At 44.8% G+C, this 24,408-nt stretch overlaps 1 protein-coding gene across 1 annotated transcript in view; it reads right to left on the reverse strand.

The window, feature by feature from the left end:
- Nucleotides 1–24,408, reverse strand: part of LOC139266712 (dynein axonemal heavy chain 8-like) — a 2,132,242-nt gene that overhangs the window by 515,471 nt on the left and 1,592,363 nt on the right. The window contains exons 52-54 of the mRNA XM_070884298.1: nucleotides 19,970–20,056; nucleotides 15,841–15,948; nucleotides 5,278–5,412 (exon numbers count right to left, since the gene is read on the reverse strand). Of these exons, the coding sequence (XP_070740399.1) occupies nucleotides 5,278–5,412; nucleotides 15,841–15,948; nucleotides 19,970–20,056 (330 nt within the window). The remainder of the gene's footprint in view (nucleotides 1–5,277; nucleotides 5,413–15,840; nucleotides 15,949–19,969; nucleotides 20,057–24,408) is intronic.

Below are 24,408 nucleotides of genomic sequence, written 5' to 3' on the forward strand. Positions count from 1 at the left end.
TTCTGGAGCACACGTCTTCAGCACAACAGCCAGGATGTTGTCGGAGTCCATTGCCTTAACTCTATCCAGTGCGCTAAGTCATTTCTTGATATCATGGGAAGTGAATCGAATTAGCCAAAGATTGGCTTCTGTGATGGTGGAGGAGGCCGATATGGATCATCCACTCCCCACCTCTGGCTGAAGATGGTTGTAAACACTTCAGCCTTTTCTTTTGCACTCACGTGCTGGGCTCTGCCATCATTGAGGATGGGTTATTCATGGAGCCTCCTCCTCCCATTAGTTGTTTAATTGTCCACCACCATTCCCGACTGGATGTGGCAGGATTACAGAGCTTTAATCTGATCCGTTCATTGTAGGATTGTTTAACTCTGTCTATGGTATGCTGTTTCCACTTTTTAGCATGCATATAAACCTGTTTTGCATCTTCCCCAGGTGGGCATCTCAATTTTAGTTATGCCTGGTGCTGCTCCTGGCATGCTCTTCTACACTTCTCATTGAACCAGGGTTGGTTCCCTGGCTTGATGGTAATAGTTGAGTGAGGGATATACCGGGCCATGAGGTTACTGATTGTGGTGGAATACAATTCTGCTGCTGCTGATGGCCCACAGCACCTCACGGATGTCCAGTTTTGAGCTGCTAGATCTGTTCTGAATCTATCCCATTTAGCACGGTGGTAGTGCCACACAACACGATGGAGGGTGTCCTCCGTGTGAAGATGGGATTCCGTCTCCACAATGACTGTGCGGTGATCACTGCTACCAATGTATCTGCGACCAGTGGATTGGTGAGGACGACGTCAAGTAGGTTTTTCCCTCGTGTTGGTTCTCTCATCACCTGTCGCAGCCCCAATCTGGCAGCCATGTCCTTCAGGACTCGGTCAGCTCGGTCAGTAGTGTTGCTACTGAGCCACTCTTGTGATGGTCATTGAAGTCCCCCACCCAGAATACTGTGCGGTGATCACTGCTACCAATGTATCTGCGACCAGTAGATTGGTGAGGACGACGTCAAGTAGGTTTTTCCCTCGTGTTGGTTCTCTCATCACCTGTCGCAGCCCCAATCTGGCAGCCATGTCCTTCAGGACTCGGTCAGCTCGGTCAGTAGTGTTGCTACTGAGCCACTCTTGTGATGGTCATTGAAGTCCCCCACCCAGAATACATTCTGTGCCCTTGCTACTCTCAGTGCTTCTTCCAAGTGGTGCTCAACATGGAGGAGTACTGATTCATCAGCTGAGGGAGGGTGGTAGGTGGTAATCGACAGGAGGTTTCCTTGTCCATGAGACTTCATGGCGTCCAGAGTCAATGTTGAGGACTCCCAGGGCCACTCCCTTCTGACTGTATACCACTGTGCCACCACCTCTGTCCTGTCGGTGGGACAGGACATACCCAGGGATGGTGATGGAGGAGTTTGGTACATTGGCTGAAATGTACGACTACGTCAGGCTGTTGTTTTGATTAGTCTGTGAGACAACATGTCCCCAGATGTTAGTGACAAGGACTTTGCAGGGTCGACTGGGCTCGGTGTGCTATTATCGTGCCCATAGCTGGTGCCGAGGTCGATGCTGGGTCGTCCGTCCAGTTTTATTCTTATTATTGTTATTGTTTCTTGTCGTGGTTTTTTACAACTGAATGGCTTGCTGTGGGTCTGAAGTCAGACCAGGTAAGGACAGCAGATTTCTTTTCCTAAAGGACATTACTGAACCAGATTGGTATTTACGACAATCCAATAGTTTCATGGTCACCATTACTGACACTGGCTTTTTAAAAATTCCAGATCTTTATTTAATTAGCTGAATTTAAATTCCACAGCTATCACAGTGGGATTTGAACTCATATCTCTAGATCATTAGTCCAGGCTTCTGGATTACTAGTCCCACAACTTAACCACTATGCTACTGTTCCCATTGTCCATTTTGGACCAAAGCTGTAATGAGATCTGGAGCCGAGTGGTTGTGGCAGAACCACTATTCCTATACTCACTAGGGCGGAGCATCTCCCAGTTTGCAGTCCTCCGTTGCATCAGGGATATCACTAAGGTTCTCTACACCAGGAGGAACATCTACATCTTTGTCCCCATGGACAGAGTGAAGCAGGATGAGAAAGTACTAGCTTTTGCGTGCATTTCAGGCTTCCCCAGGGTGCCACTGACCATCCAGATTGCAGTGCATGCTCACTGTAACCAGCTCGGCATCTTGATCAATCAAAAGGGATTCCACACCTTGAATGTACAAGGAAACATAGAAACATAGAAAATAGGTGCAGGAGTAGGCCATTCGGCCCTTCGAGTCTGCACCGCCATTCAATGAGTTCATGGCTGAACATACAACTGGTTTACAGCCACAGAGCGCATCATGCAGATCTGTGCCCGCTATCCTGGGATGCAGGCTGCTGTCTCGCTGGATTTTCAGAATCTGATAGCTGCATTAAACCAGCCATCACACTGATCACTGGAATGACAACAGCTGGAGGTGACGTAAATGAGGCTGCTGTTTGTCAGAACAACAGCGTATGTCAGTCATCTACCGCCTGAGCATCATGCAAGAGACGCGTGGCTCCAGACATGCAGCTAGTATAAGCAGCATCACAGGAGCAAGTGGCCATAATGGGGAGCTAGCTCAGTCCCCTGCTCAATTTCCAGGGAAACACTAGAATAAGAGGAAGAGAGTTAAGTTTCGATACCCAGGAGTCACGGTGTGAGGAAAGAGTAGGTGGGCTTATGATCATTTTGAAGCTCATTGTATTAAAGGTGAATGTGCACTTATGTCATGCTTTGTTCTTTTTGGAGAGTACAATGCAGATCTGCCTTTGATGTTTAAGGTTCAGCAGGGAGGCAGACTCTAAACTCTGAAGTCCCCTTTGGTCAGACCTGCAAATTTCATATATGTCTTTCTGAGTCTTGACTGTCTCAGGTGAGACAGATCATACCTACTCAAATGCAGACAGAAAAAAAGTGGAAGCTTCAAGTCTAGGATCAAAAGTAGTGGCAATTTCCCCCATTACATGAATTTTACTGGCTCTCTTACGAACATAAAAAATAGAAGCAGGAGTAGGCCGCCTGGCCTCTCGAGGTTGCTACGCCATTTAATAAGATCATGGCCGATCTGATCATCGACTCAGCTCCACTTCCCTGCCCGCTCCCCATAACCCTTTACTCCCTTATCACTCTAATATCTGTCGATCTCCGCCTTAAATATATTCAATGACCTATTCAATGACCTACCCTCCACAGCTCTCTGGGGCAGAGAATTCCACAGATTTACAACCCTCTGAGAGAAGAAATTCCTCCTCATCTCAGTTTTAAATGGGTGGCCCCTTATTCTGAGACTACGTCCCCTAGTTTTAGTTTCCCTTATGAGTGGAAATATCCTCTCTGCATCCACCTTGTCGAGCCCCCTCATTATCTTATATATTTCGATACGATCACCTCTCATTCTCTCATTCTTCTGAACTCAACCTATCTTCATAAGTCAACCCCCTCACCTCCAGAATCAACCTAGTGAACCTTCTCTAAACAGCCTATATTGCAAGTATATCCTTTCTTTAGGTGTGGCCTCACCAATACAGTTGTAGCAAGATTTCTTTGCTTTTATACTCTATCCCCCTTGCAATAAAGACCAAAATTCCATTGGCCTTCCTGATTACTTGCTTTACTTGCATGCTAACTTTTTGTGTTTAATGCACAAGGAGCCCCAGGTCCCTCTGTACTGCAGCACTTTGCAATATTTCTCCATTTAAATTATAATTTGTTTTTCTATTTATTCTTCCAAAGTGGATAACCTCACAGTTTCCCACATTATACTCCATCTGCCAAATTTTTTCCCACTCACTTAGCCTGTCTATATCCCTTTGCAGATTTTTTGTGTCCTCCTCACAATTTGCTTTCCCACCCATCTTTTTATCATCAGCAAACTTGGCTACATTACAGTCGGTCCCTTCATCCAAGTCAGTAATATAGATTGTAAATAGTTGAGGCCCCAGCACCGATCCCTGCGACACCCCACTAGTTACTGTCTGCTAACCGCAAAATGACCCATTTATCCCGACTCTCTTTTCTGTTAGTTAGCCAATTCTCTATCCATGCTAATATATTACCTCCAATCCCGTGAACTTTTATATTGTGCAGTAATCTTTTATGTGGCACCATATCGAATGCCTTCCGGAAATCCAAATACAACACTTCCACTTGTTCCCCCTTATCCACTCTACTCGTTACATCATCAAAGAACTCCCACAAATTTGTCAAACATGATTTCCCTTTCATAAAACCATGCTGACTCTGCTTGATTGAATTATGCTTTTCCATGTGTCCTGCTACTGCTTCCTTAATAATGGACTCCAGCATTTTCTCAACAACAGATGTTCGGCTAACTGGTCTATAGTTTCCTGCTTTTTGTCTGCCTCCTTTTTTAAATAGGGGCATTACATTTGCGGTTTTCCAATCTGCTGGGACTGCCCCAGAATCCAGGGAATTTTGGCAGATTACAACCAATACATCCACTATCTCTGCAGCCACTTCTTTTAAGACCGTAAGATGTAAGGCATCAGGTCCAAGGGACTTGTTTACCTATAGTCCCATTATTTTACCGAGTACTACTTCATTAATGATAGTGATTGTGTTAAGTTCCTCCTGCCCTATAGCCCCTTGATTATCCACTATTGGGATGTTTTTAGTGTCTTTTACCATGAAGATTGATACAAAATATTTGTTCTCTGTCTCTGCCATTTCCCTGTTCTCCATTATTAATTCCCCAGTCTCAACATCTCGGGGACCAACATTTACTTTAGCCACGCTTTTCCTTTTTATGTACCTGTAGAAACTATTACTATCTGTTTTTATATTCCGTGCTAGTTTACTTTCATAATCTATCTTCCCTCTCTTTGTCATTTTATTATTCGTTCTTTGCTGGCTTTTAAAAATTTCCCAATGCTCTGGCCTCCCACTAGTCTTGGCAACATTGTATGCCCTTGTTTTCAATTTGATACCATCCCTTATTTCCTTAGTTAGCCACGGATGGTTATCCCTTCTCTTACAGTCTTTCCTTCTCATTGGGATATATTTTTGTTGCGAGTTATGAAATATCTCCTTAAATGTCTGCCATTGCTCATCAATCGTCTCATACTTTAATCTATTTTCCTAGTCCACTTTAGCCAACTCTGCCCTCATACCTTTGTAGTCTTCTTTATTGATCTACTGCCACCTCCAGCTTGCCCTGTCTTCTGATATCACTGCACTTTCAATATTTTAAACACATTAATGAAATAGTTTCCCAACTTTACTTACCAGCTTAGACAGATTCATGTCTCTCATAACTCTCATGACAATTGTTGGCTCACTGTCTTCTGGCCGTGCTCTCTTCTCAGCTCCCAACGTCCTCAGTACAGAAAGAATGTTTCTCAAGCCAAAGTCATAATGAACCTAGTAGCAATTAATTTGAAAAGAAATAAAAATTATTGATTTAAATATTCTTTAAAGGAAAAAGTTTATTGCAGTTTTTCAATCAAAACCAACAGTGAGAGCAGAGAGAGTGAATCTGAAGGGAAGCAGTGCGAGAGGACAACAGATAGAAGTAGCAGCAGAAAGTCAGTGAGAGTGGAGAGAGCGGGCTTGAGATAAAACGATGCGAAAGACAACAGATAAAAGTGGGAGAACCGGTGGCAGAAGGTCAGTGGGGGTGCTAAGTCAGAATCTGAACATGAGCTGAAAGTGAAAATCTGAGAAAGAAATTCAAAAGTGACATCACTGCCATGGAGCGAGTGGATTGGTGGGTAATAGGCAATTGTTAATTTGTTCATTTGTGTTATTAATTGTTGACTTTTCACTGTTGAAATTCACTTGACCGTAGTTTCCATTCTGTTTTAGATTGATAGATATCATTTCCAATCCTTAAGTACATTTTTTAGTATCTCAGTCTTTCAGTGGTCAGTTTCTTAGGCCCCGATATTGGTAGCCTTACCGCCCACTGTCGCTTGCTGCCGCCGAGTTTTGCTGCCGTTTTCCTCTCCTCGACATTTTCCACTTGGGCTGGAGCGGACGGGAGGGGAGTATCACCGGGAACCGCCCGCTGACGTCCTCTGGCGGCCAAGTCGCGTAAGTGGCTTCTCGCCCGCCGAGCTGCCAGATTGGAGCGAGTGGGAGTTGGCGGGAGTCAGCAGGGGGAAGGACCGCAGCGTGGAGGCAGGTCTAACCCCGATGGTAGGTACGAAGAACGGAGAAAAAAGGTTAGTGAACATAATAAATAAAATGTTTTTACAGAAACTTACCTGGATGGGGTCCCCTGAAGGTGTTCCGGTGTTTTTTTTTTGCTTCCCATAATTTTTATTTGCAGGTCTTCCATCCTCCCTGGGCCCAACTCCATCCTCGGCGGCACTTGGATGGCGAGAGCCTTTGCTGCCGAGATTGTGAGCTCCTGCCTGCTGCTGCCCAGATTGACGGCATAAGCCACTGTTTGGCCGCCGGGTGGGACTGCCACCTCTTTTAGAGGAATCTTTCAGGCAAAGTACTGCCCGGTCTCTCAGCGGCCATCGGTTGTCCTTTGGGCAGCAATTGGGCAGGCCCTGGCTTCGACCGAGTTCGGGCCCATAGAATTTTATAAGTCAGTATCTTAGACATCAGTTTTTAGATTTTAAGAGTTCAGCGTTCAGTGTTTTAATGGTCAGGGTCTCAACAATTTATGGGTCAGTGGATTGACTATCTTGGCAGGCTAGCAGGGACCCATTACATGTGCATCCTGTTCTATGTGGCAACTCCAGGACACTTCATGCTTCCTGGATAACCATGTATGCAGGAAATGCCACCAGTTGCTCAAGCTCAAGGTCTGAGTTTCGGAGCTTGAGGAGTGGCTGGAGTCACTGCAGTGCATCTGGGAGTCCGAGAGATTCCTCAAATGTATGTTTTAGGACATGGTCACCCCACAGCTACAGAGGTATAGGATGTGAGGGAATGGCTGAGCATTGGACAGGTTACAGGAAGGCACAGGTAGTGCTGGAATCTCCCAAGCCAGTGGCAATCCCTAACCGATTTTGAGTTTTGAATGGCAGGGAGGGTGACTACTCCTTGGAAGAATACAGTAAGAATCAAAAACCTGGCACCACAAGAGATGTGACTGCACACAGGGGAAAATGAAAGTAGAAATACGGTCATCATATGGGGATTCGATAGTTAGGGGCTAAACAGGCATTTCTTTAACAGCAAACCTGATTCCTGAATGGTATGTTGCCTCCCTGGTGCCAGGGTAAAGGATATCACCGAGCAGGTGCAGAACATTCTGCAAGGAGAAGGGGAGCAGCCAGAAGTTATGGTTCATAATGGAACTGATGACATTGGTAGAAAAAGTATTGAGGTCCTTCAGGCAGAGTTTCAGGAGATAGGATAAGAACATAAGAATTAGGAACAGGAGTAGGCCATCTAGCCCCTCGAGTCTGCTCCGCCTTTCAAAAAGATCATGGCTGATCTGGCCGTGGACTCAGCTCCACTTACCCGCCCGCTCCCCGTAACCCTTATTCCCTTATTGGTTAAAAATCTATCTATCTGTGATTTGAATACATTCAATGAGCTAGCCTCAACTGCTTCCTTGGGCAGAGAATTCCACAGATTCACAACACTCTGGGAGAAGAAATTCCTTCTCAATTCGGTTTTAAATTGGCTCCCCCATATTTTGAGGCTGTGCCTCCGAGTTCTAGTCTCCCCGACCAGGGGAAACAACCTCTCTGCCTCTATCTTGTCGATCCCTTTCATTATTTTAAATGTTTCTATAAGATCACCCCTCATCCTTCTGAACTCCAACGAGTAAAGACCCAGTCTACTCAATCTATCATCATAAGGTAACCCCCTCATCTCCGGAATCAGCTGAGTGAATTGTCTCTGTACCCCCTCCAAAGCTAGTATATCCTTCCTTAAGTAAGGTGACCAAAACTGCACGCAGTACTCCAGGTGCGGCCTCACCAATACCCTATACAGTTGCAGCAGGACCTCCCTGCTTTTGTACTCCATCCCTCTCGCAATGAAGGCCAACATTACCTGCTGCACCTGCAAACTAACTTTTTGGGATTCATGCACAAAGACCCCCAGGTCCCTCTGCACCGCAGCATGTTGTAGTTTCTCCCCATTCAAATAATATTCCCTTTTACTGTTTTTTATACCCAAGGTGGATGACCTCACACTTTCCGACATTGTATTCCATCTGCCAAACCTCAGCCCATTCGCTTAACCTATCTAAATCTCTTTGCAGCCTCTCTGTGTCCTCTACACAACCCGCTTTCCCACTAATCTTTGTGTCATCTACAAATTTTGTTACACTACACTCTGTCCCCTCTTCCAGGTCATCTATGTATATTGTAAACAGTTGTGGTCCCAGCACCGATCCCTGTGGCACACCAGTAACCACCGATTTCCAACCCGAAAAGGACCCATTTATCCCGACTCTCTGCTTTCTGTTAGCCAGCCAATTCTCGATCCATGCGAATACATTTCCTCTGACTCCGCGTACCTTTACCTTCTGCAGTAACCTTTTGTGTGGCACCTTATCGAATGCCTTTTGGAAATCTAAATACACCACATCCATCGGTACACCTCTATCCACCATGTTCGTTATATCCTCAAAGAATTCCAGTAAATTAGTTAAACATGATTTCCACTTCATGAATCCATGTTGCGTCTGCTTGATTGCACTATTCCTATCTAGATGTCCCACTATTTCTTCCTTAATGATAGTTTCAAGCATTTTTCCCATGACAGATGTTAAACTAACCAGCCGATAGTTACCTGCCTTTTGTCTGCCCCCTTTTTTAAACAGAGGCATTACATTAGCTGCTTTCCAATCCGCTGGTACCTCTCCAGAGTCCAGAGAATTTTGGTAGATTATAACGAATGCATCTGCTATAACTTCCGCCATCTCTTTTAATACCCTGGGATGCATTTCATCAGGACCAGGGGACTTGTCTACCTTGAGTCCCATTAGCCTGTCCAGCACTACCCCTCTCGTGATAGTGATTGTCTGAAGGTCCTCCCTTCCCACATTCCTGTGACCAGCAATTTTTGGCATGGTTTTTGTGTCTTCCGCTGTGAAGACCGAAGCAAAATAATTATTTAAGGTCTCAACCATTTCCACATTTCCCATTATTAAATCCCCCTTCTCATCTTCTAAGGGACCAACATTTACTTTAGTCACTCTTTTCCGTTTTATATATCTGTAAAAGCTTTTACTAACTGTTTTTATGTTTTGCGCAAGTTTACCTTCGTAATCTATCTTTCCTTTCTTTATTGCTTTCTTAGTCATTCTTTGCTGTTGTTTAAAATTGTCCCAATCTTCTAGTTTCCCACTAACCTTGGCCATCCTATACGCATTGGTTTTGAATTTGATACTCTCCTTTATTTCCTTGATTATCCACGGCTGGTTATCCCTTCTCTTACCGCCCTTCTTTTTCACTGGAATATATTTTTGTTGAGCACTGTGAAAGAGCTCCTTAAAAGTCCTCCACTGTTCCTCAATTGTGCCACCGTTTAGTCTGTGTTTCCAGTCTACTTTAGCCAACTCTGCCTTCATCCCACTGTTGTCCCCTTTGTTTAAGCATAGTACGCTCGTTTGAGACACTACTTTCTCAGCCTCAATCTGTATTACAAATTCAAATTTTACTAGGAGATCGTTTATTATTCCTGTCTCATTACACAGGACCAGATCTAAGATAGCTTGCTCCCTTGTAGGTTCTGTAACATACTGTTCTAAAAAACAATCCCGTATGCATTCTATGAATTCCTTCTCAAGGCGACCCCGTGCGATTTGATTTGACCAATCGATATGTAGGTTAAAATCCCCCATGATTACTGCCATTCCTTTTTCACATGCCTCCATTATTCCCTTGATTATTGCCCGCCCCACTGTGAAGTTATTATTTGGGGTCCTATAAACTACGCCCACCAGTGACTTTTTCCCCTTACTATCTCTAATCTCCACCCACAATGATTCAACATTTTGTTCATTAGTGCCAATATCGTCTATCACAACTGCCCTGATATCATCCTTTATTAACAGAGCTACCCCACCTCCTTTCCCTTGTCGTCTATCTTTCCAAATCGTCAGATACCCCTGTCTGTTTAATTCCCAGTCTTGGCCACCCTGCAACCACGTTTCTGTAATGGCCACCAAATCATATCCATTTGTAATGATTTGTGCCGTCAACTCATTTACTTTATTTTGAATGCTGCGTGCATTTAGGAAGAGTGTTTTAATACTAGTTTTTAAACCATGATTTTTAGTTTTGACCCCTCCTGCAGCCCCTATATATTCAGTGGCCCTTTTTTTTTGCCTTGGGTTTCTCTGCCCTCCACTTTTACTCATCTCCTTTCTGTCTTTTGCTTTTGTCTCCTTTTTGTTTCCCTCTGTCTCCCTGCATTGGTTACCATCCCCCTGCCATAACTCCTCCCCAACAGCACTAGCAAACACTCCCCCTAGGACATTGGTTCCGGTCGTGCCTCGGTGCAGACCGTCCGGTTTGTACTGGTCCCATCTCCCCCAGAACCAGTTCCAATGCCCCAGGAATTTGAATCCCTCCCTGCTGCACCACTGCTCAAGCCACGTATTCATCTGCGCTATCCTGCGATTCCTACTCTGACTAGCACATGGCACTGGTAGCAATCCCGAGATTACTACTTTTGAGGTCCTACGTTTTAATTTAGCTCCGAGCTCCTTAAATTCGTCTCGTAGGACCTCATCCCCTTTTTTACCTATATCGTTGGTACCAATGTGCACCACAACAACTGGCTGTTCACCATCCCTTTTCAGAATGTCCTGCACCCGCTCCGAGACATCCTTGACCCTTGCACCAGGGAGGCAACATACCATCCTGGAGTCTGGGTTGCGGCCATAGAAACATCTATCTATTCCCCTTATAACTGAATCCCCCACTCTTTTTCCTGCCCTCCTGTGCAGCAGAGCCAGCCACGGTGCCATGAAATTGGCTGCTGCTGCCCTCCCCTGATGAGTCATCCCCCTCAACAGTACTCAAAACGGTGTATCTGTTTTGCAGGGGGATGACCGCAGGGGACCCCTGCACTACCTTCCTTGCACTGCTCTTCCTGCTGGTCTTCCATTCCCTAGCTGGCTGTGGACCCTTCACCTGCGGTAAGACCAACTCACTACACGTGCTACTCACGTCATTCTCAACATCGTGCATGCTCCAGAGTGAATCCACCTTCAGCTCCAATGTTAAAAAGTTTAAAAAACAGGACCTCAAAGGTAGTAATCTTAGGATTACTCCCAGTGCCACGTGCTCGTGAGTATAGAAACAGAGTGCAAGTAAATACGTGGTTGGCGAAGTGGTGCAGGAGAGGGGGTTTCGGATTCTTGGGACATTGGGACTGGTTCTGGGGTGAAGGAGCACCTGTACAAGATGGATGGGTTGCTCTTGAACAGAGCCGGGACTAAAGTACTCACTGACAGGTTAGCTAGTGTTGGGGAGGGTTTAAACTAAGTTGGTAGGGGGAGGAGAAACAAAAAATCGCAGAAAGCAGAGTATCAACAGCAATAAAATTAGGATTATTCCAAAAAATGCAGGGACCAGATTGAGGAAAATAGCAAAAGTGACGAGGGAGGTATTGAACTGTTTGTATGTCAATATCCATAATGTAACCAATAAGATTGGTGAGCTACAGGCACAAATTGCCACATGGGATTATGACATGATTGCAGACAAAAAGCAGGAAACTATAGACCAGTTAGCCGAACATTTGTGCTTGGGAAAATGTTGGAGTCCATTACTAAAGAAGCAGTAACAGGACATTTGGAAAAGCATAATTTGGTCAGGCAGAGTCAGCATGGATTTATGAAGGGGAAGTCATGTTTGACAAATTTTCTGGAATTCTTTGAGGATGTAATGAATAGGGTAGATAAAGGGGAACCAGTGGATGTGGTGTATTTGGACTTCCAGAAGGTATTTGACAAGGTGCCACATAAAAGGTTACTGCATAGATAAAACTTCACGGGGTTGGGGGTATTGTAGTAGCATGGATAGAGGATTGGCTAACTAACAGAAAACAGAGAGTTGGGATAAATGGTTCATTTTTGGGTTGGCAATCAGTAACTAGTGGGGTGCCGCAGGGATCAGTGCTGGGACCCCAACTATTTATAATCTATATTAACGACTTGAAAGAAGGGACTGAGTGTAACGTAGCCAAATTTGCTGACGGATACAAAGATAGGAGGAAAAGCAATGTGTGAGGAGGACATAAAAAATCTGCAAAAGGACATAGACAGGCAAAGTGAGTGGGCAAAAATTTGGCAGATGGAGTATAATGTTGGAAAGTGTGAGGTCATGCACATCGGCAGAAAAAAATCAAAGAGCAAGTTATTATTTAAATGGAGAAAGATTGCAAAGTGCTGCAGTACAGCAGGACCTGGGGGTACTTGTACATGAAACACAAATGGGTAGTTTGCAGGTACAGCAAGTGATCAGGGAGGCCAATGGTAGCGTGGCCTTTATTGCAAAGGGGATGGAGTATAAAAGCAGGGAAGTCTTGCTACAGTTATACAGGGTATTGGTGAGGCCACACCTGGAATACTGCGTGCAGCTTTGGTTTCCATATTTACGAAAGGATATACATGATTTGGAAGCAGTTCAGAGAAGGTTCACTAGGCTGTTTCCAGAGATGAGGGGGTTGACATGAGGAAAGGTTGAGGAGGTTGGGCCTCTACTGACTGGAATTCAGAAGAATGAGAGGTGATCTTATCGAAACGTATAAGATTATGATGGGGCTTGACAAGGTGGATGCAGAGAAGATGTTTCCACTGATAGGGGAGACTAGAATTAGATGGCATAATCTTAGAATAAGGGGCCGCCCATTTAAAACTGAGATGAGGAGGAATTTCTTCTCTCAGAGGGTTGTAAAGCTGTGGAATTCGCTGTCTGAGAGAGCTGTGGAAGCTGGGACATTGAATAAATTTAAGACAGAGGTAGACAGTTTCTTCACCGATAAGGGAATAAGGGGTTATGGGGAGCGGGCAGGGAAGTGGGCCTGAGTCCATGATCGGATCAGCCATGATCGTATTAAATGGCGCAGCAGGCTTGAGGGCTGTATGGCCTACTCCTGCTCCTATTTCTATGTTCTTATGTTTTTATTAACAGAGACATGTCTCAAATAAGGCCATGAATGCCTTTTTAATATTCCTGGTTATCAAGTATTCAGGAAAGAAAGAGAAGGAAAAAGAGGAGCGGACATTGCAGTATTGATTAAGGATGAAGTTACAGTTCTAAATAGAAAGGATTTACCAGATAGTTCTAGGACTGAATCTATTTGGCTTGAGTTGAGAAAAGGAGAGGGATCTGTTACATTGTTCGGAGTTTTTAATAGAATAAACAGTGAGAAGGAGCTATATAAGCTAAATTTCAAAGGTGTGCAACAAAAATAGAGTAGTAATATTAGGAGACTTTAATTACTCTAATATAGACTGGGAAAACATAGTGCTAAGGGTAGGGAAGGAGAAGAATTTTTGATATCTGCACAGGAGAATTTTCTCAGTCAATATGTCGATAAGGAAGGAAGCAGTGTTAGATGTGGGAAATGAAGTAGGGCAAATGGAATGTGTTAAAGTGAGAGATCAACTAGCTTCGAGTGACCACAACCTAATTCGGTTTAAAATAATTATGGAGTGAGATCAGAAAATATCGAAGGTAAAAATATACAACTTGGGAAGAGCTAATTTAAGAAGGAACCGAGCACAGGTAGATTGGAAAAGGCGATTGCAGGGTAAAGCAGTGACGGAGCAATAAAAACGTAAGAATTAGGAGCAGGAGTAGGCCATTCAACCCGTGGAGCCTGCTCCTCCATTCAATAAGATCATGCTGATCTTCTAACTCAACTCCACTTTCCTGCACTATCCCCATATTCCTAAAACCCCTCAATATTCAACAATCAATGAGTGCATTCAGGGAAGAGTTACTCAGGTACAAATTGAAGGGAAAAGCTGGCACATCCAAAGCTAATGCCTTCTGGATGACAAAAGAAATAAAAGTTAAAATAAAACAGAAAAAGGAGGCTTATGACAAATATAAGGAGAAAGAGCCAGTTAATAATTCGGGAGATTAGGGAAAGTACAGGATGGAATTGGGAAAGTTAATATGGAAGGCAAAGAGAGGTTAAGAGAAAAGATTAACAGGCAAAATTGAACCCTAAAACTTTTTCTAAACATATAGGTCTAGAAATTGGACATCAATTTGCTGGTGTCACCGTGGCCTCGGGCTTTTTGCTGCTGAAAATGGTCGCTGCGCTACGAGACAAAAATTCATGCTGGGGGCTAAATTTTTTTAGCCCAGTCCTAACTTCCAGTGTAATGCCCTCTTGGTGGCGTTATTGGAGGTATCCGACCCAAAGTTCACCTTATGGACCAGCGTTCCAACTTCCTACAGCCTCTGGCAGTGAGGCTGTGGGATTCACAAGGGATTGTGGGCAATTAAGAGGGCTATGAATTAAAGGGGCCATGCGTTCAGAACTAATAACAATTAAAATGAAGTGAATGACGAGGTAATACAAAAGGCAGATCAAAGTAGTGCAGTAGATATTGTATATATGGTTTTTCAGAAGGCATTTGACAAAGTACACATAGGAGGCTTATTACGCAGAGGGAAACCCATAGAATTAAGGGGAAAGTGGCATAAGGTTACAAAATTGCCTCCGTGGCAGGATACAAATGGTAGTGGTGGATGGTATTTTTCAGACTGGGAGGTGCTTTGCAGTGGTGTTCTCCAAGGGTCAGTTTTTATCCATTACTCTTTGCGCGGGAGTTAGCAGAGGTGCTGCCACGGTAGCACCGTGACCCACCAGTAGCACCCCGGTCGGTGAGAAACTACCGATGATGTCATTGCCGTGTGCAGCACCCCCTTAGCTCTGTGTGCCGACCCCTTTCCACCTAGCGGTGGAAATTGCCCAGTGCCCCGCGAGGTTGCCACGAGCAGTGGCAGCGCCAGCCTCACGGGTCATGAACTCTGCTCATGGGGCGAAAGTTAAAGGGGAGGTGGGGAATGCTCTGTACCTCCATCTTGCCGGCTTTGCTGACTCACCGGTTGGCCCGACTTCTTCTTCTCTTGCGTGGTCCGGGCCGCCATCATGCAGCCTGGCACTCTGTTTTGGGTGCCGGGCCGTGGCCTTGGCATCATGCCACCGTGTGCACCAGCTCTTCCCCTGAGCCGAAGGGGAGGGGCATTGAAACACGTCAGCGCTACGTGGAGCAGCTGCGTAGCGCTGACCAATGTGCCCCAATAGCACCCCGGAACCCGCCTCAAGAGGAAGTGGAGATTATGCTCCACTTCCTTTGAAGGGCAGCAACTGCAATATCGCAGCTGGGGCAGGACTTCTGTGTCGGGCACAGGGAGTCCTGCCCCGAGTTGCTTACCACCCCAACGCATGGCGCTGGGGAATTTCTCCCCCTTAGTTCTTGGAGGCCACCTTGGGTTTACACAAGGAACTTTCAATATCAAGGACGGAATAATAGAATATGAAGGGACTCAACCCATTAAATTATGGGACTGAAAATGTTTCTGTGAAGGTCACTAGCTTGCTGAGTTGAATGTTTCTGCTGTTCATTTCTTAAAAGGTGCGCGCACAAAAGAGATGGGATTTGACTTGCTTTCCAAAAGTCTTCAGAAGAACTGCAACCTGTCAGCACTCACATCTATTTTTCTCTTCATTTTCCATCACTTTTAGCATAAAGCAATTTAAATTCATTGCATTATAAGGAGAGGTGAAAGGAAAATTTAGCTGAAAAATGGTTAGGATTTTGATTATGAACACTAAGGTTTTCTAGATGTAACATTGAACTTTTAATTATTTCAGGGCATCTATATGTCTATTACATACCTGCTTAGTGAGTTGCTCTTCACAGAGCTTGTAAAGTACAAAGAATTTCTGAGCCAGCAACACATTATCCAAAAATCCAACACTGGCAAGCTTGACCCTTATAATGATCTGAAACAAATAAAATGAATTTTACAAAGGAACCATGCTTCATATTCAAATGGAATAGAAATATATAGGTATATTTATTTTTAGATATAAATAAATAAATGAACACATCTGTATTTCTGAACAACTGCTGAATTAGTAGTGCAGATATGTACAACTACATATAGATAAGAATCATAGCCCTTAAGGTCTCTGAATCTGAATCCGATGTTAAATTTGAGTACTATAATTTTCCAAGTTAATTTAGATATTTTTTATTGCCCTAATTGTGGATGATTGCATTGAAATCTTGGCTCATTGAAGACTTCCCGCCTGGATAAACTTTCCACCATATGTCCTGCATAAATTACTCCCACTCCAGTGTACTGCAAAGCTGCTCTGGAACGGTCGAGGCAGTGGAAGCATGCCTGATTGTTTGCTCAATGATGTTCTTTATGGCAGAATGGCTCTCATGGTAACTGTGACTGTGGTAAACCATCCCTCCTCATCCTTTTTGGCCTGCATCCTGGCTTTGACACAGTTGACAACACCATCTTCATCCAACACCTCTCCTCCGTCAGCCAGCTGGGTGGGACTGTCCTCACCTGGTTCCATTCCTATATAGCCAGTTGTGGACAGAGAATCAGCTGCAATGGCCTCTCTTCCAGTTCCCAATCCATTAACTCTGGAATGCCTCAAAGATCATTCCTTAGCCCCCTCCTATTTCACATCTATATGCTGCCCCTCGATGACATTATCCAAAAAAATAACATCAGGTTTCACATGTATGCTGACGATAGCCATGTTACCTCACCACCACCTCCACTGTGTTAGACTACATCATTTGGATGGATAAACCTACAAAGTGACTAAATTCTTATAACCCAGTATATCTTGCAGGGTAAGAGACTTTTGTTGAACTTTAAGAAATGCAGACAAGTGAAGTAACTGTCCCACGGATTGATAAGGCTATAAGAGAACAATCCCTGCCTCAGTAACTGTCCCATGGATTGATAAGACTGTGTCACCACCATACACCGGGAATATCAGTACGGTACCAACCTGACTTGTCCCATTGCGACAGGAGCTTTTTGCTTTACCCCAGTCTAAACTGTGAGACTTGGGGTATGGGTTTTATTAAGCATTTATTCACATAGACAAGTAGATATTACTGTAGAAGATGATTTAAAGAAGCAATTACACCAGTACATGGTCCGATTTGGCTATGGCATCCCACCTCTACTAGAATACTTGGTAGAATGGATGAGATGATTAAGCAGTCCCAAAAGCATTATTATACCTTGGCCCAAAAGAACCGTGAATTATGTAAAGAACTGTCTAAGATTGAGGACGATTCTTCCTTTGAGAACATTGGAAGGATATCAAAATTCCTCCTTAGATACAAATTGTCTCGCATGTGTTGGTCATTGTGCAGCTAGTGATTGTGTTGCATCTTCTGATAATAAATTGCCATGTTAACAGGAACTGCCAACAGCAGGAATGGATTAAGATGATACATGAAGAATCAATGAAAAGGAAGGATTAAAAACTGAACTAAAGAACTGAGAATCAAAAAAGTTTGAGGCTAGTCACTTAAGGGTGGATCTGTAAGACTACATCATTTGGATGGATGAACCTATATAATGATTACATTCTTATAATCCAGTATATGTTGCAGGGCAAGAGACTTTTGTTGATTTTTAAGAAATGCAGACAAGTGAATTAACTGTCCCACAGATTGATAAGACTGTCAGAGAACAATCCCTGCTTCAGTAACTGTCCCCCGGATTGATAAGACTGTCAGAGAACAATCCCTGCCTAAGAAGGGGATAGACCTAGAAATTACAGGCCAATCAGCCGAACCTCGGTGGTGGGAAAATTATTCAAAAAAATTCTGAGGGACAGAATAAACCTTCATATAGAAAGACATGGTTTAATCAAGAAAAGTCAGCATGGATTTGTTAAGGAAAAGTCGTGTATGACTAACTTGATTTAATTTTTTGAAGCGGTAACAAGGAGGGTCGATGAGAGTGATGCGTTTGACGTAATGTATATGGATTTTAGCAAGGCTTTTGAAAAGGTCCCACATGGCAGACTTGTCATGAAAGTGAAAAGCCCATGGGATCCAGGGTAAAGTGGCAAGTTGGATCCAAAATTGGCTCTGAGGCAGGAAGCAAAGGGTAATGGTTGATGGGTGCTTTTGTGACTGGAATGCTTTATCGGATTGTCTAACTGTCAGAAAACAGAGAGTCGGGATAAATGGGTCATTTTCCGTTTGGCAAACGGTAACTAGTGGGGTGCCACAGGGATTGGTGCTGGGTTCTCAACTATTTACAATTTATGTTAATGATTTGGATGAAGAGACCGAGTGTAATGTAGCCAGGTTTGCTGATGATACAAAGATAGGTGGGAAAGCAAGTTGTGAGGAGGACAGAAAAAATCTTCAAAGGGATATAGTCAGACTAAGTGAGTGGGCAAACATTTGGCAGATGGAGTATAATGTGGGAAAGTGTGAGGTTATCCACTTTGGCAGGAAAAATAAAAAAGCAAATTATTATTTAAATGGAGAAAAATTACAAAATGTTGCAGTACAGCGGGACCTGGGGGTCCTTGTGCATGAAACACAAAAAGTTAGTATTCAAGTGCAGCAAGTAATCAGGAAGGCAAATGGAATGTTGGCCTTTATTGCAAGGGGGTTAGAGTATAAAAACAGAGTTGTCCTGCTACAACTGTACAGGGTATTGGTGAGGCCACATGAGGACAGTTTTGATCTCCTTATTTAAGGAGGGATATACTTTCATTGGAGGCAGTTCAGAAAAGATTCACGAGGTTGATTCCTGAGATGAAGGGATTGTTATATGAAGAGAGGTTGAGCAGGTTGGGCCTATACTCATTGGAGTTTAGAAGAATGAGAGCTGATTTTACTGAAACATATAAGATACTGACGGGGCTCGACAAGGTAGATGCAGAGAGAATGTTTCCCCTTGTGGGAATCTAAAATTAATGGGCATAGTTTCAGAATAAGGGGCCACCATTTAAAACTGAGATGAGGAGGAATTTCTTCTCTCAGAGAGTCGTGAATCTTTGGAATTCTCCTAGAGAGCAGTTGAGGCTAGGTCATTGAATATATTCAAAGTAGAGATGGACAGATTTTTGAACAATAGAGGAATGAAGGGTTATGAGGTGCGTTCAGGAAAGTGGAGTTGGCCCAAGATCAAATCAGCCATGATCTTATTGATTGGAGGAGCAGGCTCGAGGTGCCAAATGGCCCTACTCATATTTCTTATGTTCTTATGTTCTAATCAACCGAGATTCCTGCGCTCCAATACTGGCCACCTGCGCATCCTCGATTTTAATCGATGCACCATTGTTGGCCGAGACTTCAGCTGTCTAGGCCCCGAGGCCTAAACGTCTCCATCCTCTCAGCCCATGGTTTCCTTGTGAGGCCTGGTGGAACACTCCTGGCCCACAAAAATACTGAAAATAAGTGTTAAACTTAACTCTGTGTCATTCCTGACCTTGGATCCGTCTCCTAGCAGGCTTTGCAGATACTTCCATCCACCCCCTCCACCACCATCCCAGCTCAAGACTCTGGCTGATATCACAGATCAGGTCCTGATGACATCTTCGGACCTGATCTGCATATCTACACAGGACACTGCTTCCGTCCTGTGGGTTTCAAAGGAGCAGGTTAAAATGCAGACACGGCAGGAAGGAAGTGGGATCTGCGGGAGTAACTGACACCTGATTTGAACTACCCCCAACCCAGTTTCCTCCAGGTGGGGGCAGTTAAAATTATTTTCATGATGATTTTGGCTACATAAACAAGAAAATGATTGGCCTTATCATCTGCTGTCAAGTGTATCCTATAGGTAGTTGCAGACTTGGTCCCAGTAAAACAATTATAACATATTTTGTTCTGTTGATATCGTTTATCATTTTACTTGTAGATGTAGATTAAATGGACTCGAGTTAAAATTTCACCTAGTTTGAGTTCTTCTTTGGAATATATGTAACATCTCAGAAGTTGAACAATTTCTCTCACCTGTCTGTCTGGCACCATCATGGCGACTGTCCTAAATTGAATTTTCAGATTTTCTGGCAGTTCTTGACGCCCTGCATATCCAGGATTCTGCAAGGGAGGAAAAAGGAAAAATTAGACTTTCAGAGGTGTTGGACAGAAAGAAAAGCCGAAGAGACTTCCATAATATGACATTCCTTAATTGACCTATTCCTAATTTGAGTGAATATCAAAGTAAATAAATGGGCAGATTTTTATCTTTACTGCTTGCTCTTAAAGGATTACCTAGGTGGAGCATAGAGAGAAAAACTGGGGAAGGAGATTTACCTAGCTGTAATGGGGCCCACCTTATTTCCCTTCTATTAATTTAAATATAAGGAAATTGGATGGGCTCTGTTATAGTGCGCACCAGTCAAATAACGCTATACAGCCAGGTGGTAAATACAAAAATCTACCCAAAAACATTTATTTCCCACCGTAACAGCAATACTATTCATGGATAGTCATGTAAGGCTGAGAATAATGGAAGGGAAAGAGTGCTGGGCATATGTGCCGTTAGCTGCTGTATATGGGATATCAGAGAAACTTAAGTCAGTACTGAGAGCTTTGCATTGAATGGAAATAAAAATAGGGAGAGAGAAAAAAAGGGCTGCCAACTCACTATCACTGTCACACAAAGCCCAATTAGACAAAGCAAAGAAAACTGATTCAAACACAGCAATTTCAGTAAATATCTCCCACATCAGTCAATATTTGTAAAGGGGAAAAAGAGGTTATGACATCTTGGGGGAGAAAGTCGCCCACGCCTCATTTGAGGCGGTAACCCAGGCGGAGCGGTAATTTGAGCACCTTGAAAAATTTTGCGCCCAAAAACTCATCAGAATTGGGTGAGGAGCTGACAGGGGTATTAAATCAGCCATTGCACACTACAGCTGGGGCGGCGATAACGAAAGTTTGGCCGGTAGCGCATGCTCGGAACTCCGAGTTAGACCCTGGCAACAGCTGAGTCTTAAAGGCGCAGCATAGTAATGCACCCATTAATGTTTTCAACCTGTACTGTTAAGTCTATCTGCCGCTACAAACTCGGAGACTCACGCAAACTCAGAGACTCACGCACCCATTACAACTCTGTATAAACGTTGCACTGACTGTGAACCTCCGAGGATGTGCTTCCTCATCTCTTTAAGTAGCTGTCAGTTAATGACGCTGCAAGCCTGTACCGCTGTTTATCCCGAAGTTGTTCTTGGCGGCTAATATGTCCTTACTATACAGTATAAATGCACATGAGGCCTATACTTGAGAGAAGGTCACTCTGTGACCTGTAACTTTTATTAGCCAGCACTGAAGTGATGAAGGTGGGTGGAGCTTCCCCTTTTATACCTGAAAGTCCAGGTTAGGAGTGTCTCTCACAAGTTCACCACCTAGTGGTCAGTGTTCTCACGGTGTACAACTTAGGTCAATTTATACATGGGTTACAATGATTGTTGAATACATGACATCACCCCCCCCCCCCAAAGTCTTATTGGGATCACAGGTTAAGTCTCTCTGGTGGTTTATGCTCTCTTGTAGAGTGCCTGAGTTGGAGCTCCGTTGTTGGGCGCTGGCCTGAGTGTCTGCTGTTTGCAGTGCCTCAGGCCTGACCGGACTGCCCACAGTGACTGGGCTTTCCTTTGCTTGGTTCCGGTGTTCAGTCAACTGTGGAGGAGTGAACTCTACATCATGTTCTTCCTCTGCTTCTTCTATGGGGTTGCTGAACCTCGTTTTTGTTTGATCCACGTGTTTGCGGCAAATTTGTCCATTGGTAAGTTTAATTAGCAGAATCCTATTCCCCTCTTTGGCAATCACAGTGCCTGCGAGCCATTTAGGCCTTGCAGCGTAGTTGAGGACAAAGACAGGGTCATTGACATCAATACGTCGCGCCCTCGCATTCCCGTCATGGTAGTCACATTGTGACTGGCGCCTGCTCTCAACAATTTCTTTCATGGTGGGGTGTATAAGGAATAACCTGGTTTTGAGCGTCCTTTTCATTAGCAGCTCTGCGGGTGGGACCCCTGTGAGCGAGTGTGGTCAGGATCTATTGGCCAACAGGAGGCGTGATAAGCGGCTTTGTAGGGAACCCCTTGGATTCTGAGCATCCCCTGTTTGATTATCTGCACTGCTCATTCCGCCTGGCCGTTTGAGGCCGGCTTGAATGGTGCCGTTCTGACATGGTTGATACCATTTCCTGCCATGAAGTCCTGGAATTCAATGCTTGTAAAGCACGGGCCATTGTCACTGGCCAAGACGTCCGGTAGTCTATGGGCGGCGAACATTGTCCGTAGACTTTCTACCATGGCGGAGGATATGCTTGGACTGAGAATGTCACACTCAATCCATTTGGAGTAGGCGCTTACTAAAAGCAAAAACATTTTTTCCCATGAAAGGATCTGCGTAGTCCACATGGATGCGTGACCATGGCTTGGCGGGCCAGGACCAGGGGCTAAGGTGGGCTTCCCTGGGTGCATTGCCCAGCTGGGCACACGTGTTGCACCTGCGAACACAAAGTTCCAGGTCTGCATCTATCCCTGGCCACTGAACGTGTGACCTGTCAATTGCCTTCATCATGACAATGCCCGGGTGCTCATTGTGGAGTTCTCGGATGAACATCTCTCTGCCCATCTGGGGCATGAATACTCGGTTTCCCCATAGTAGGCAATCGGCCTGAATCGAGAGTTCATCCTTGCGCCTGTGAAATGGTTTGAATTCCTCAGGGCATGCCCCGTACGTGGCTGTCCAGTCCCCATTCAGGACACATTTCTTGACTAAAGACAGTAGCGGGTCTCTATTTGTCCAGACTTTAATCTGACGGGCTGTCACTGGTAAGCCTTCGCTTTCGAAAGCTTCAACAGCTATGACCAACTCAGCAGCATGCTCGGTTGCCCCCTCGGTGGTGGCGAGTGGGAGCTTGCTGAGTGCCCGGTCTGTGCCGAATTGTATAGTCATAGGCGTCTAACGTGAGTGCCCACCTCTGTATGCGAGCCGATGCATTTGCATTTATGGCCTTGTTGTCAGCCATAAGGGACGTTAGGGGTTTGTGATCTGTCTCCAGCTCAAATTTCCTGCCAAACAAGTACTGGTGCATTCTTTTTAAAACATATACACATGCAAGCGCTTCCTTTTCTACCATCCCGTAGCCCCGTTCCGCCTGGAACAGACTTCTGGAGGCATAAGCTACCGGCTGTAACTGACCCTTGACATTAACTGCTGCAACACAAACACCCGATCCCATAGGATGACGCGTCGCACGTTAAAACGAGTTTCTTACATGGGTCATATAGCGTTAACAGATTGTTGGAGCATAACAAATTTCGTGCTCTATCAAAAGCCCTTTCCTGGCTGTCCGCCCAGACCCATCCACGACCTTTGCGTAGGAGCACGTGTAGTGGCTCTCACAGCGTGTTCAATTTGGGAAGAAAGTTACCAAAATAGTTCAGGAGCCCCAGGAACGAACGCAGCTCTGTCGTGTTACGGGATCTGGGTGCTCTCTGGATCACTTCCGTTTTGGACGCGGTAGGTCTGATCCCGTCTGCTGCTACCCTCATCCCCAGGAATTCTAACTCTGGAGCTAGGAAGATGCACTTTGCCTTTTTCAGTCGCAGACCTACCCGGTCCAGTCTGCGCAGCACCTCCTCCAGGTTGATGAGGTGTTCTTCAGTATCACAACCCGTGATGAGGATGTCGTCTTGAAAAACCACTGTCCTTGGAATCGACTTGAGGAGGCTTTCCATATTTCGTTTAAAGATCGCGGCGGCCGAGCGAATCCCAAACGGACATCTATTGTACTCAAACAACCCCTTGTGTGTCGTGATGTTGGTCAGCTTCTTCGACTCACTCGCCAGCTCCTGGGTCATGTAAACTGAGGTCAGGTCCAATTTTGAAAAAGGTTTGCCACCGGATAGCGTCGCAAAGAGGTCCTCCACTCTCGGTAGCGGGTACTGATCTTGGAGTGACACCCGATTGATGGTGGCCTTGTAATCATCACATATCCTGACCGACCCATCCGCCTTGAGCACCGGCACAATCGGGCTCGCCCAGTCACTGAATTCGACTGGCAAGATGATGCCTTCCCTCAGCAGGCAGTCCAATTCGCCTTATATATTTTCCCGCATCACGTACGGTACCGCTCTGGCCTTATGGTTTACTGGCCTGGCGTCCGGGTTTTTTTGTGAATCACTACCTTGGTCCCCATGAAAGTGCCAATGCCGGTTTGAAATAGTGAGTCAAATTTGTCCAGGACCTGTGAGCATGATATTCGCTCCACAGAAGAAATAGCATTGACATCGCCCGATTTCCAGTTCATGACAGCAAGCCAACTCATCCCCAGCAGTGCGGGACCATCCCCCGGGACAATCCAGAGTGGCAACCTGTTCTCCGAATCTTTGTGGGTCACGACTACCGTGGCGCTACCTAGCACCGGAATGATC

Source organism: Pristiophorus japonicus, chromosome 7 (assembly GCF_044704955.1).
Source record: "Pristiophorus japonicus isolate sPriJap1 chromosome 7, sPriJap1.hap1, whole genome shotgun sequence".
NCBI classification, from domain to species: domain Eukaryota; kingdom Metazoa; phylum Chordata; class Chondrichthyes; family Pristiophoridae; genus Pristiophorus; species Pristiophorus japonicus.